The sequence below is a fragment of the Strongylocentrotus purpuratus genome, unplaced genomic scaffold (assembly GCF_000002235.5).
Source record: "Strongylocentrotus purpuratus isolate Spur 01 unplaced genomic scaffold, Spur_5.0 spur5_scaffold_15, whole genome shotgun sequence".
Lineage (NCBI taxonomy): Eukaryota > Metazoa > Echinodermata > Echinoidea > Camarodonta > Strongylocentrotidae > Strongylocentrotus > Strongylocentrotus purpuratus.
The window spans coordinates 34,406,387-34,421,592 of record NW_022145600.1 but is presented as its reverse complement, the minus strand read 5'-3'; the positions used below and the strand labels follow the sequence as shown (position 1 = coordinate 34,421,592).

At 36.6% G+C, this 15,206-nt stretch overlaps 1 protein-coding gene across 2 annotated transcripts in view; it reads left to right on the top strand.

The window, feature by feature from the left end:
- LOC762621 (exocyst complex component 4) overlaps positions 1-15,206 on the top strand; it is a 41,891-nt gene that overhangs the window by 7,379 nt on the left and 19,306 nt on the right. The window contains exons 1-4 of one of the 2 annotated variants that reach the window (XM_011662806.2): positions 355-1,292; positions 3,087-3,133; positions 3,858-3,946; positions 12,300-12,501. In XM_011662806.2, coding sequence (XP_011661108.2) covers positions 867-1,292; positions 3,087-3,133; positions 3,858-3,946; positions 12,300-12,501 — 764 coding nt within the window. In that variant the 5' untranslated portion in view covers positions 355-866. Of the gene's footprint in view, positions 1-354; positions 1,293-3,086; positions 3,134-3,857; positions 3,947-12,299; positions 12,502-15,206 lie in introns of those variants that run through there. The other variant, XM_030986296.1, reaches the window with a different exon arrangement.

The following is a 15,206-nucleotide window of genomic DNA, read 5'->3' as shown; positions in this document are numbered from 1 at the left end:
ATGTCCCTCGGTCAATGCATTGGTTGGTTGTATTTTCCTGTGTACATGTACATGTACATGTACAATGTAGTTGGAACAATTGTATCCTGCCCATGCTCTAGAGTAGACTTGAGAACAATCACGCTAGAGATTCAACGTCATATCAGTTCTTGACATCATCCATGCGTAGACAAACTTGAGTCGTGTTTCTACGAAGATCTGTGGATAGTGTTTTGTGTCCTTTTGGATCAGACGTTTGGAGAAACCACGGCCTATGAAATGGATTAGTGGATTAATTAATGGGATTATCCATGTTGATTGTTTTTGTTGATGTGGTTTACACAACAGGATGGAAATTATGCTGTGGAGTAGTATAGAGTCGGTCATAATCAAATTTGTTTAGGGTCTTTTTATTGTACAACTTTCATAATACAAGGCACCTCCTAGTGGCAATTTACGGTGCCCCCTGTAAATGTGCTGGTAGGCATTGGAACACTTGCTGGTCCGGAATACCCTTTAGGTCAACTATTAAATGTGTAATACTTATGAGAGGATATCATGGGCCGTAGCCTTGTTCATATATGTTCATGGATTAATCTGGATATCATTTGATTTCATAAGAGCTCTGAGTCGTCTCTTCCCTGCTTACATTACTCTTTAATAGAGTGCATTTATTTTGGAAATGTACATGAATGTTGATAATATCATAGATTTCTGTAGTCATCAATGATCACCAATGATCGAAGTTGCCAAGAGAGAAATTATAATCTGAGTGGAAATCCATGTTGAAGTTCATTAATTGCTCCATTGTAAGCGAGTCAAAGAGGAGCAGTGTTCCATACCGTAAGATTTAACTTTTCAAATAACCGGTCATCAAGTGAATCAAAATGGAGGAGGATTCTACCCCAAACCGGAGCAGCCAGAGTTTCAAGAACAAACAGCTGAATCGCTTATCGGGCGTCTTCAGGCCCATGTCCAAGAGCAGACCGGCCAGTATAGGAAGCTCGGGTCTCTTCCGCAAGCCCAGCTTCACTGGACATTTCTCCGGCCGTGTAAGCAGCAGCAGTAGCAGTAGTAGCAGCGGAGTGAGTAGCGGTAGCAGTGGTGTTAGCAGCGGTGGCAGCGGTGGGATATTGAGCAGTGGGGGGAGCAGCAGTATGTGGTCGTCATTGCGGGAGAGTACCAAGAAGAGGCAGGCCCCGTCCCCTCCTGACCATCCAGGGGGATCCCCTAGTAGGAGAGCAGGAAACAGGTCCTCTGGGTACAGGCCCGTCTTGAGGGTGGTTAAAACCAAACCAAGACTAAAAGGTTTGGTAAGGCTATTAAATCATTACTCTGACTATCCAAAAGCAAACAACATTGTATCTTTCTTGCTGCCTGCTCTATCACTCATTCATTCACGATTTCACTCATTTGGGTTTATTGAAAGAAAATTTGTTCCCAAAAAACATTACAACAGTCCAAAGATTGATACATACAAAGACTACGTAGTTGCATTGTTCATATTTTATTATATAAAAGAATCCAATGAATTCAACAAAATTGACAAGAAACAAAAATGGAGGTTAGAAATGAAGAGTAATTGTTTAACATATTTCACTTGGTAATAAACATCAAACAAATCTCGAATTATAAAATAAAGAGAGAAAAGGATAAATGAAAAAGGACAAGCTTGGGAAGATGGCAGAGAAAAGATAGAGGAAGAGAAGGGTTGTGTTGAGAAAAGGAAATAAGTGTGCCATTTCATTTGCTCATAGTTTACATTTGGAATGTTAGTACATTCACATAAATTAGCATTTAATACTTGGGTATTTTATTGCAGATATAAATAGATGTAATGTGTCAGTTGAAAAGTAAAATTGTGATAATCACAATGAAAAAGATACCGGCACTGATGATTTTAGCTTGAAACTATAAAAACATATTGTGTAAGTAACAAAAACAGATAAAACAGGCAGAAGGAGAATAAGATTACTTCCATGATTTAAAAAAAATAGGTTCACAAAAATACTAAACCTTTAATGGAGTGAAGGTGCAAATGAAGTACAGTACCTGGCATTAGAAAAACAAAGAGAATCAAAGATATTGAAACAGAGGACGAAGGATATTCAAAATTATAAAAGAACAACATTGGGTAAAGTAAATGAAAAAAAAGGAAAACATATAGAAACAAAGAGAGTAAAAAGAAAAGAAAAACTAGAGAGGAGAGAGGAAATGGAAAGAAAGATATAATCAGAGAAGGAAAAGGAGAGGGAAGAAGAGGGGGAGAGAAGAAGTTTATTGGTAAATAAACAGGAGAAAAAATATATTTAGCAGTGAGATAGTGACAGGTAAACAAGAGAAAGAAAGGCGATGGATATAGATTTAACATACAATTGTGTAAGTAAATAATCTATGAGGTAACATTACATGTTTGATTATTATAAAATGATAAACGGGGCAACTAAGATCCGTTTTCAAATGTCCAAACTGCTACGAAAAATCTGCACATTATGGACATCAGCTCCATCTTCTCTTTAAAAAATAAAAAAAAATTGTTATATATGCCTCTGTCCACCAAATTTGGTCTTGGCTCTTTTTTTCTTCTGATTCTGATGTTATAGATGAACTATGCTGATTTTGCTGACTTTTCATTATATCATCCTTTACATTTCTACTCACTTTAGCATTCTGTTTCATTTTATCTCTTAAAGGGATCCAGTAACGTTGTCTCAGATTCTAAAACAAAATCCTGGATTTAGCTCATGCTGCAATGATGATTATAAACCTTTAGGTCAGTCAGGAACCCCATGACTTTTACAAGCCAATCACAAGTCTGATTATCAAGATATTTATGATTTGAAATCAAACCAAATTTTGCGTTTGCCAAACAGTTTTCATAACACTACAGTCTATTGGCGAAAACGAGTCACTCAAAGATTTTTACTTTTTTGAGGCACCTCTTCATCATTCTGAAGCGCAATTTTTTTTTTTAGGGCTTCAATATTACACCATATCACAAACACTGATAACACATAGGGCAGTGCATCTCAGATTTAACATTGTTAAACGATGCCTTTAAATAATTAATTGATAAATACATTTGTTTTCTTTCTTTTCCATTTCAGTCAGGAACTGGGCTGTTGATGTCTGTCATCAGGACACTCTCTGCAAGGTGAGTTGATCATTCTATTTAACATTTTTAGTGAATTATGCTTGAATCTATTTCAAAATGCTGGAGAAAAAAAAGTGGTGTAGTTATTCTAATTTTTATTCAGCCTGCGAGATTTATCCCTGAAAGAATTAAGTCAAATATTAATGGTCCAATGCAATCTACATGTACATAACAGGACCTGTGCTCCAATAAAAACAAAAGATTTGGAGTTTCCTATCCTTACTAGATCATTTTGGAAGAAAAATGGTTAAATCTTTGAATTTGTACTGAACTATTATTTTAGCCCTCAAATCTGGCCTCTCTTGACAGGTCAATATTTGTGGACCTGTTGCAATTATATATATAGGCAGGGGGGCTGTTGCAAGATAATTGGTGAACTTGGATTCTTGGGATGAGTCCCTTTGTTACTAGTATTCATTGCATCTGTTATTCCACTTTATATTAAGCAGCAGTTGAGCACAAAACTAGTTTATGCCTGTGTTTCTAAACAGTACATGAGAAATCTCCTTGTATATTTTGTTAATTAAAGGCTATTATTGATCCATCACCAACGTGTCATGAAACAGTGCTGTACTCTACAGTGTACAGTATACATTTCATGTGTTGAGGATGTATATTAAAGTGTTTATTTATTATTTAGGTCATGTCATTGAAGTCACCAATCATTAATTATTTTTAACGATGAATCATTTTTGTTTTCCCATTTCTTGCCTCCGTATGATAGTGAGGATGAGCAGCAGAGGGGTGTAGAGAAAGCGAGGCTAGAGAAGGCATACAGGGAGTGTGACAGGAAACTTGACAAGCTTATCACAGGTGGGTCTATCACAACCAAAGAGTTTCCTCTTCTTGGCTGTCCTCCAGTCTACCTTTATGGCCCGAATTCACAAAGGAGGTTTAAATTTAACGCATGGTTTAAACCCTCATTTACATAACCCATGGTCTAAAATTAGCGCAAAATAAGCGTGACACAAGTCAGAGGTCCAATAATAGACGAGTGCAAGCCTGCAAGGCAAGGTTCGCCTCAATTTGCGCTTATGTTAAACCATGGGTTAAATTTAAACCTCCTTTGTGAATTCAGGCCTAAATGTCTGTCATCCATAGTCTATGTTCTAAACTATGTTTGGACTATCCCAAACAAAACTTTCCTCTCTTTAACCTCTGTCTTCTATATTTCAAACTTTAAATGTCTGTCTTTGTTAGTCTATATTCTGAACTATGTTTGGACTATCCCAACCAAGAGTTTCCTTTCTTATGTCTTTCCTCTGTAGTCTACCTTTCAAACTCACTTGTAACCTGCATGTGGGTTTATATGAAACTTGACAAGCTTTTTACATGTGGTTCTACCACAACTGAAGAGTTTCCTTCTTATGTCTGTCAAACCTAGTCTACATTTCAAACTTGGTGCGGGTCCAGTATTATAGGTTCCTTGTATTATCTATAGTTTGCCTCCCAAACTCATGTGTGATGTGGGTTTAGGGGAAACTTGACAAGTTTATCACAAGGGGGTGTATCACAACCAATGAGTTTCCTCCTTGTGTCTGTCTTTCCTTGTCTACACTTCAAACTTGATACATGGATGTGTCTTTCTTGTCTGTCAGTTGTAGTCTACCCTCCAAACAAACTTGTTACATAGGTTTACAGGAAAAGGTTTATCACATGTGGGTTTCCTGCTCATATTGTCTTCCCTGGCCTACCTTCCAGACTTGGTGTAGCCCTAGCACAACGAAAGACAACTTTCTGATGTCTGTATTCTTTAATCTGCTTGCCAATTAAGATAGAAATCATTTTATACTTAATAAGACATGTTTAGTTTTTGGACTTGTCTAGCTAGACCAGACCAGAGCAGACATACCATGTGTTGTGGTGTTATGAATGAGAAGCACAGATACCCTGCCATTATTGAACAGATAGAACGGGAAGAGCAGAATTGATGATTGAATTTGAATTTGGTCTCTCCTTTCTATTCTAAGGCATCCAAATAATGTGTAAATTCATGGTACAACTTTGTCAGATATACATGTGTTGCAGAATATAATGAACTTTTGTATTTAGTGTGACTCTGATTCACAGTAGGCCATGATCAAGAAGAGTAGCTTTTGATCCCCTCTGGACCATTGTAGGACTAATCCAATCTCACATGTTTTTTGAGGCTCACAAGTGTTTCATAGTAAAGATGCTGTGGTCTAGTGTGCAAGTCACTGGACTGTACATCACGAGGTACAGGGTTCAAGTCCCAGCCCTGCACTAACATCCTTTGGCAAGACATTGATCTACATTTGCTACTCTCCACCAAGGTGTAAATGGTTACCTAATATGCTTGAGTGTTAGTTACTTAGGTGGCTCGGCTTTAACCCACTTAATGATGTCTAAGCGCCATGAGTGTCACTACGTGATGGATACAAGTGCTATATAATTGGCCATTATTAATATTTATCAGTAGGTACATGTAAGATCTGCATCACACATGCGTGCTTAGAATGGCTTCAGGTTAACTCAAGGGCCCATAATTTAATCTTCAGCAATAATCAAATTATTTCATATTGTATTTTGTCTCCTAATGGTACTCCAAGAAAATATGTTGAAAAAAGAAAGAAAAAAAAAAGGAGCTACCAAATAATAACAAACAGATACGGTAAATGAATCATAAAAAATGATGTAACCACTAATGAGATGTGAAAGGATAATTCTTTTAAAAAGGTATTTTGACATAAAAATCCTGCAAGCCCTTCTTTTAAATGTGGCTATTAATATACTTAATACACCTTAATACACCTTTCATGTTCTTTCCCTTGAAGTTGTCAAAGTCTAAATCCTTTAGCTGTTACATCCATCCATCAGAATCAACTACAGATTTATCAGATCCTGACTACCGGTACCGTAAAAATAAAAGAGTGCAACAGTCACCTTCAACCGGTGTTATTTTAGGTTCCTGGTTGTGACTAATTTGGCATTTCCATCCATGATTGTTGCCATGGTGATTTAGGATAGACAACAATGTTACCTAGGCAAGAGGATGCTCAGATGTGCAGGGTTTTTGAATGCATGTTCAGTAGAGGAGTTATGATCCAGTTCAGTCATGTACTATGTTAATGACGTACAGAAATTTCCTCAGGACGGGACGATTTGCCAGGTGAAAATCGGGAGGAAAGGGTTGGTGGATAAGAACATGAGATTAGCTAGGTGTTTTAACATGGAAAACATGAGTCTTGAAACCACTTCTGTAGTGAAGGCATTTTCTTTAGTAAGAAATATGAAGAGAAAAATGAGCGAAATAATGTGGGCTTGATGACTAGTCAGTTAATAAGCTTTGAATTTGATTAAAGCGTTACTTCTCCATTGAAAAAAGTAACATAAGAAGGTGGTTGCAATTTTACAGAACAATATAACAAAACCCTGGCATAACATGAAATAATTCATTAAAGAAATTTCTAGCTGTATTGCATTTTGATTTTTTTAGAGAGACTTTAACAACGAAAATTGAGTGCCTTTTAATCCTTTGGTCACAAGAATGTTAAACTCGGCATATAGATGGCAAAGTTACTTATTGGTACACTCGTTACACTTGTACATGAATGTTTAGAGGGTTCATTTCATGGAATCTTATCACAAGTAGTTTATCAACTTTCAACTTCGTAGTCTTTTTTCCATTTTCACTTCGACATTAGGGGCTCATTATCTGTCAGTCTTGTTAACAGAGAGATTTCCTGATAATTGTATTTATGAATAGATCTGCCTTCTTTCATTGAAAATGCTTATGTGTTTCACTCTTATTGTTATATTCACGCTTTAGGAGATTAGTTTTGAAAGCATCAAGAGTATTTCATCTTGTCTTAAAGGGAAACAAAACCTTCATACTAAGTTACTTTTATTGTAAGGTGTAAGATATTTGAAAAATATCAGTGAAAATTTTGAACAAAATCGGGCAAGGAATAAGAAAGTTAGAGCTTTTTGAAATGACTAGTCACTAGAGGGCGGTATTCAATTTGATGACATCATCTTTGGACAACTCTCCATACCTTTTGTACATCAAATTTCATGTTTGTCCCTCTTTCTTGTGATTGAGATAATGTACTCCCCTGAAAGCAAGGTATAGAATGCAAAATGATATTCTACTTCACATGTTATGAAGTCGGATCAAGAACACAAATAAATACGAAGAAAACGAAAAAATGGTGAAATTTTCTGTACAAAAGGCATGGAGAGTTGTCCACAGATGATGTCATCAAATTGAATACCGCCCTCTAGTGACTAGTCATTTCAAAAAGCTCTAACTTCCTTATTCCTTGCCCGATTTTGTTCAAATTTTCACTGATTTTATTTAAATCTTTTAAACTTTACAATAAAAGTAACTTAGTATGAAGGTTTTGGTTCCCTTTAAGTTCTTCAATGAGTGTTCCAATGTCATAGTAAAAGGTATCGTTTGTAAACCAGAGAAAAGTGCTTCAGTGACAACAAACCAGTGATTTCCATAAACTGATCTTCTCCTGTCACGTGAAGAACATTGAAAGCAAGCTAAATCTCTGTCACTCATTGAAACCATGTTATGAAACCCAATCTAGCAACCTTCCATTGACATGACGATGAACCTAGAAGAAAAACAACAAACAGCGCTTGGTTTCCCTGTTGCTACAGGATTAATCACAAGTCTCATCCTGCAGATTATTAGCTTGTTCAGATTATATGAAACTCGTGTAAAGAAATTTCGTATATGTATAGAATCATTGTATCTACATGTACATGTATAGCAAAAGGGGCATACAGACTAGATTAAATCATCGTGCAAAGAAACGTTATATTAATAGTTCATGTATTATTAGTTATGAATAGGTCAGATGACCTGACAGCTGGCCAATCCTCAGTGCCTGCTCACGATAAACCCCACCTAGTTATACAATTTTTGTACGATGCAACGTTCAGTCTAAAACTGGACCCTGATTCTCTGTCAAGCTTTTACTTTGAAACAATGCTCAATCATGCATTCCGCTAAGCGGCTATATACGAGATTCTAGAAATATGGAAATTACCTAGATACATTTAGATATACAAATCATGTGTAGTGATACAATGAATTGTGCTAGTCTGAACAGGAGGGTTAATCACAAACCTCATCCTGTAGATTAAGAGATTCACCCTTTGAGCCGGGATTCTAATCAGTATATCTCCCCAGATAGCAACCTCATAGTGTGTCTTCTCAATCAAGCAATCAATTATAAACAATGACAGATGACAGAAGAAATCATTTGATTAATACATGTACATACACAACATGTACTTGTTCATTTATATTGTGCTTTCTTGTGTAGTGCACCGCAATCTTTAGGAAGATAATGAAATTGATATATTATAGAATAAAGAGACATTTAGGTTAAACATGGGATGATATTGTGACTTTTCTGATTAGAGCAAGAAAGGTATAAACTCCTGTAATATGAATTATATGGGTATGATAAGTATTAACAAGTGGCTCTAAACAGATAATTAAATAAGGTGTACATGTATGTGTCTTTATGCACGTTGAGTTTTGAACCAAGAGTAAACTATCCCTAAGCTATGATCAGTAACTAGAAATAAAACAGAGAATCTATAAGAAATTTCAAAGTATTTACAAACTACCTTAATGCATACTTCACATATCAACATATCGTAGGATTTAATCTTGACTGTCAAATATCTCTATATTTTTCTTCAAATGTTTTGATTTGTGTCCTATGCATTTTTAACACAATAATGATCTACACCTACATCTTGCTTTGGCATGATTTTGAATTGAATTTCATCTTTATAAACGAATAGTCCAAAAATACAATCATCATATTTTTTATTATTGTCCATTTCTTTCTCATTGCATAGAAACTGTATCACAAGCCCTTACTCTGTTAAAAGCTGGGGGGGGGGGGGGATCATGCTTAAGCTATAATGAATTCAGAGTGCCAAGGTTAAGCACTTATGAATGGAATTATAAGGAAATAGATAACCGTGCCAGAGGATATCCTTACAAGAAATTCAATGCACAATCACTCTTAAAGGGACTGGTTAGCATTGAAAATGTTTTCAAGGTTCCAACAGGATAGGCTAGTTAGACAGTGTTTAAAATGTTCTTGCTAGCTAGGTTCTTACTTGATTATTGATATGTCAGTAGGTTTATCAGTGTTTTCATGGAAGTGAAATTAAATAACTGGTTTATTGCTTGATCTGATGTTTGATGATCGATGATCGTTTTACCTGACTGCTAAGATGTACATGTTCATGTATATATGCTTGTAAGTGAGCAACCAGGGGACCAACGGCTTTGAGATCTCTCTGTGGGACTTGGTAATGAGGATTAAACTAAAGCCTTACCAAAGTGACCGAGTGCCTTGACTTGGTTTCAAACCAAGGACCTGCCAGTTATGAGACCACTGCTCTACCGCTACTCACTGAACCATTCTGCCTCCTCAATCTAATCTAATGACAGTGAAAGCCATACTGTAAAACTAGAAACTTTTGTGAAAAGTTTTCAAGATGTCTATTTCATGGCAAGAAACTTATGCAAATTGCAAGAAAAAAGACTACTGTTAGGTCAAGTTCTTAGAGACTACTTGGGGAACACATAGACTTTATTCTCTCATCCTTTAAAATTGGCTTTAGAGTTAAGACTGAGCTTAGACCATTGTTAAGTTTTACATTCTAGTAAAATACAGGCTCATGATTAAGATTGTTTTCGGAAGTAAGACATTATTTTTCTAGGATTGGCTTGTACACGTACATGGGAGTGAGTTGAAGATGAGCTGTCCCATTCTAATTGACCAGATTTGATTTGGGGTTTATCAGACAGGAATTATTTCCTTCCTCTTTCAGCCAGGGTCAGTTCCTCTGCAGTAGATGTATATCCGATCTATCCTATGAAATTAAATTGTATGCTACAGTGTACATGTACATCAGGTCATACAAAGCATCTAAACAACATGGGTACCATATAAGTTGGACCCTGCCCCAGTTATGATATTGAACTGAATGTTATATTAGAAGTTACAATATTTGCATGCTTGTTAGTTAAACCATATCTTCCAGTTATAACTCCATGGAGTGACAATATAATTATGATGATAATGATGTAGTATTAGTAGTAGTATATAGAATAACTTCTTTAGCACAAGGCTAGTCTGCCACAAGATCAATTAATAGTGATAATAGAGATTATGATGATGATAATGATATTATTATTTCTTTCATTAATAAAGATTATTTTCTTTAGCAAATAGTAAATAAGAACCTCTCTTCATATGCTACTAAGTGCAAGTTCAATACCTTCAATACATCATACAGTAGTAGTACATGTATATAGAATAACTTCTTTAGCACAAGGCTAGTCTGCCACACGATCAATTAATAGTGATAATAGAGATGATGATGATAATGATATTATTATTTCTATCGTAAATAAAGATTATTTTCTTTAGCAAATAGTAAATAAGAACCTCTCGTCATATGCTACAAAGTGAAAGTTCAATACCTTCAATACATCATACATCCAGTGATTAATGTCACATGCTTATCATGTGATATTCACTTAAAATTAGTTACAGATACATATTGGGGGGAGAGAGAGAGCAAGAGAGAGAGAGAGAGAGAGAGAGAGAGAGAGAGAGAGAAACAGAGAGAGACAAAGATGGACACGTGGGAAGATAAAGATAGAAAGGAGCAGAGGGCCACACTGTAAAAAAAAAAGAACTGTGACCCCAGTTTGGAAATCAGCCACTAGATCTCAGGATGTGGTTTTATGGCAGAGAAGGGATACCACTCCCAGATAAAGTGTCAAAGTGTTGCACCTCTCTTCAGACAGCTATGCCAATATTAGCTGGGGTCACACAAGAAGTCCAGAAACTAAGTTCAGCTCTTGGTTTTAAACATTAAAGGTTATCTTGTAGGGCCATGCTGACACACTAATGGTTTAAAAAAAATGAACAGTTTACTCAAAGTTTTAAACCACGGTGAATGATATCATCGTTGATTAAAAAAGTATGAAGCAGCGGGGGGTTCTCACTTGAAGTTTTATCCGTGCCCTCTCAATTAACTTTGAGGTTTCGGCGGCTTTTAGTTTATAACTTCAAACACTTGTGTGAGCCTTCATCGTTGTTAGAGGTTTGTTGTTTAGAAACTGTAATATTTTACTAACTTTAATTCTAAAACTACTATGATGCCTCGTGAACACAGTCACAATCAGTCATAGATCAGCACTGTCTTTGAACCAGCAGAGTCACGATAGGTAGGTCAGGCATGCACCTATACAAATATGACTCATGATCCTACATCATTATCCTCACAGAGGCAAGAAATAAATGTGTACATCCAAATTTCATTTCTAGGCTTTAAACTGTCTCACCTTGTCTTGTACTTTCCTCTAGTTCTTCAGTATATCCAATTCAATCAATTTTTTCAAAATTCAACAACGCTGACTGATATATTTTTTTTAAATGCCTATATCTTCAATGTCTCCATTTCCTTCAATTTCTTCAATATTTGGTAAAACAGTGTAATATGCAAGTCAGAATGATGTAAATGAGTAATATCAAACTTTCTTGGAAGGAACTGTGAAACATCCATCTCCTAGTCTTCGAACACACATTGTCCAATGTTCAACATAGGGTGCGTTTATTGACCAATTTTTTGCCATGTGTGTTTAGTTGACCTCCGAGAAACTGTCTGCTTCCCGGGTCAAACGGCGCAAAGCAGCTGCGCAGAGACAAGGCCTTTATTTTGAATCGTGAAGAGACGATAAACGCGACATCCCACAAATCACGTTTGTATAGTGGGGTTCGATATGTACATATCTAGTGGCAAGATACGATAAGCGCACCCATAGTCAGGTTTGTTCATTGTAAATGATGTACATCATAAATTGCGTAAGATGACTGTAGTTGTAATATTATTCAGTTCTTGTAAGCACAATTCACAGTTAATAACTACATGTATGTCTCTATGCGCTTCCAAGGAGTGTTTAGCTGCCATGATGAAGGTGCTTATGCATACATTACATTGAATGATATAAATTATCACATTGCCTCATTTGTGTAATTGTATTTAGTTCAATGATAATTATGTTTCCTCAAAATTTGAGCAAAATATTACTCTCCTTGATGATTAACCGGAAATGTCTGCCTCCTTATCCCCCGTCTCGTTTTTGTAGTTAACTACGACACCCTGACCAAGACCATCCAGGCATACAGCAGCATCTCAGGGCGCATCAAGAACGCACGGGAGAGGACCAAACTCGTCAAGACTGATCTTCTCTCATGCAAGGAACTCCTCCACTGCAGAAGGGACGAGCTACGCAAGCTATGGCTGGAGGGGATAGAACAGAAGCAAGTCCTGGCACTACTAGACCAGATGTAAGAAGACTTGTTAGAAGAGGTTGATAGGAGATTTTGATAATGCAACTATTAACAGGAGGTTTCTGTAGTTCTATTTAATAAGGAAATATATATATCAGATGGGTCAATGCAAGAAATTATTGAATTAAAAAAAAAATTGTAGTTAATGGAATTGCTGTTAGAATATTATGAAATTCACGTAATTTCATTGTCACAATATTAGAGGAATTAAACAACATACTTAGGTTTAGTTTCAGGAATCATTTTAGACATAACACATTCAAACTACCGAAGTAGCAGTTCATCATTTCACTTTTACAAATAATTTAAGGCTCCCCTTACTTTTGGAACAAGAACTCTAGCATTACAATGATAACAGGTGCAATGAAAAAAAAAAAAATTTAAGTGTTCCCATTTTAAGCTTCAGTTGAGGGGGAAGGAAACGATTTCAGCCTGTATTATGCCAACGCTCTGTGACAAGTGTAGGCAGTGAGAGAGTTTGACGTCATATGTGTAAACAGACCTAGTTCAACAGCACTCTTCCTCATGTCAAATTTGCCTCCCCCTCTTTTATCTCTCTCTCTCTCTCTCTCTTTCCCTCTCTCTCTGTCTCTTTCTCTTCTCTGTCTCTCTTCTCTATCTCCTTCTCTCCTCTTTCTACTCTCGCAATCTCTCTCTCCATCTCTCTTTTTCTCTCTCAATCTCTCTCTCTCGCTCTTTCTCTCTCTATCTCTCTTTTTCCCTTTCTCACTCTTTCCCGTTGTCCTACTTCCCCTTTATCTCTCTCTCTCTTTGTCTCATGTCACTTGATCTCCCCTCTCTCTCATGCTCTTTCTCTCCCTCTCCCTCTCCCTCTCTTTTAATTTCACCCCCCCCCCTCCACTCTTCCTCCCTCTCCTTATTCTATTTTCCTATTTCTTGATCTCAATCTTTCCTCTGCTCTATCACTCTTTTCTCTCTATCCTGTTCTATCCTGCTCTCCCTTTCTCTCTAAGGAAATGACGCATCTAGTAAATAACGTCAATGGACTTACGTTTATTTCCATTAGTGTGGTTAGGAGAGAATATTTTGCAAAAATAAAGCCATTTTAAAGCCCTTTCTTTAGTGAATTTATGATGACAAAAATGTCATTCTATGATTTGTAATAAATTATAAAAAACATATATTTGGTTAAACAATTTAATCCCTCTTTGTACAAAATTATGTTTTTCAAGTCATGATACATTTATACAGATTTTGGGGGAATATACAAATGTACATGTATTAGCTTCTTTACAAAGCTCTCAATTTAGCAATATACAGGGTGTATATCAAGTTTCCCCCGTAAGTACCCAAGCAAGTTCTCTTTTCATTATTACAAGTAAAGTAACTTTAAAATACAGGCTGTGAAATTCTCTGGAAAACAACCAGATACTAAGCCCAAATAAGGTTTTCCTTCGGATTGTCAGTTGTAAGTCATCTTAATTCTAGTGATCTCTTTAAATATTAGATTGTTTCCTCTTTTTGCTCAGCTTGAGTATCCATTACCACAAATTGTGTCAGCAATTTTGCAAGAGGAATTCTTCAATAAACCATGAGTCACGGTAGTATTTTTTCAGCAAAAGGGGGTAAAATGAGAACTAGGGGGGGGGGGGGAGTAACCTCATCAGGAAAGAGAATGTTGAGTTCTAGTAAATATGAACAGTAATTTGTATTTAAAGTCTTTTTGTTAATGTGAAAGGTTTTTATCATAGAAAAGTGTCTTTAAGTGCCCTCATATTCTAAATATGATAAGAAAGAGCTGAAAGGATTGGACTATAAACATTCATGCATACATGTGGCCCCATGTACCCATTTCTGTGTGCAGTGCTGGCTAGAGTTACAGAGCTCGATCGGGCTCTCCGTGACTTGTTACGTCAAAAGTTGTGGTCAGTGAAATCAAAATTATATATTGGGGGAGGGGTACCGTGGAAGTTCTGCTTCACATTTGAAATCTTTGTACTCGTGCCAAACTTCCGATCTGAACTTGGCCAGGTCATGGATCTTGTAATGGAAAGACAGGCATGCAATGACATCTAATGGCGTCAAATTAATTGAGGATTCATCAGAATGATTGGTTTTGTATAGATCAAGTTATTCATCCTTGCACAGACCGGCTGAGACCTGTTAACCCATTCGGTACTAGATGGTTTTCTGATAATACATGTCTGTTTGTTAAAGCCCCACTGCGCTACTTATAGCTACTTGCGCCCTCTATATAGCAAACAATGCCTAATCGGTGCCTGTTGGTCCCCCATGATCCCCTTTTTCTTATGTTAATTTAGAGCTGGTTTGATGAGATAACCACCTGTCAGTGATCTTGCAGGGAGGTCTAATCCCCCTGGCCAAACTAGTGCAGACAGGCTTTAAATAAAATGTAATGGTAATATCTATAGGATAAACGATCAGAGCTTGGGTTGGGTTCCAATTCAAATTTAGGGTAATACCTTGAGGAACAGGGTTGAAATTGTTGCTAGAGCATGTGCCATACAATGACCAACCAAAAATTGTAATGAGTTCCGTAAACCTTACGGTCTTTACAGGTCATTGTCAAGTGTTTGTGAAACATTTTCTCACCAGGAAAAACATTGATCATTTACACAACTATTAATAGAGATGGACTTTCAAGTGTGTCTCGTTGGTGGGGGGGGGGGGGGTGGGGAGGGGTAAATGAAGTGCAACATAAAATTGATTTTCATTCTAAA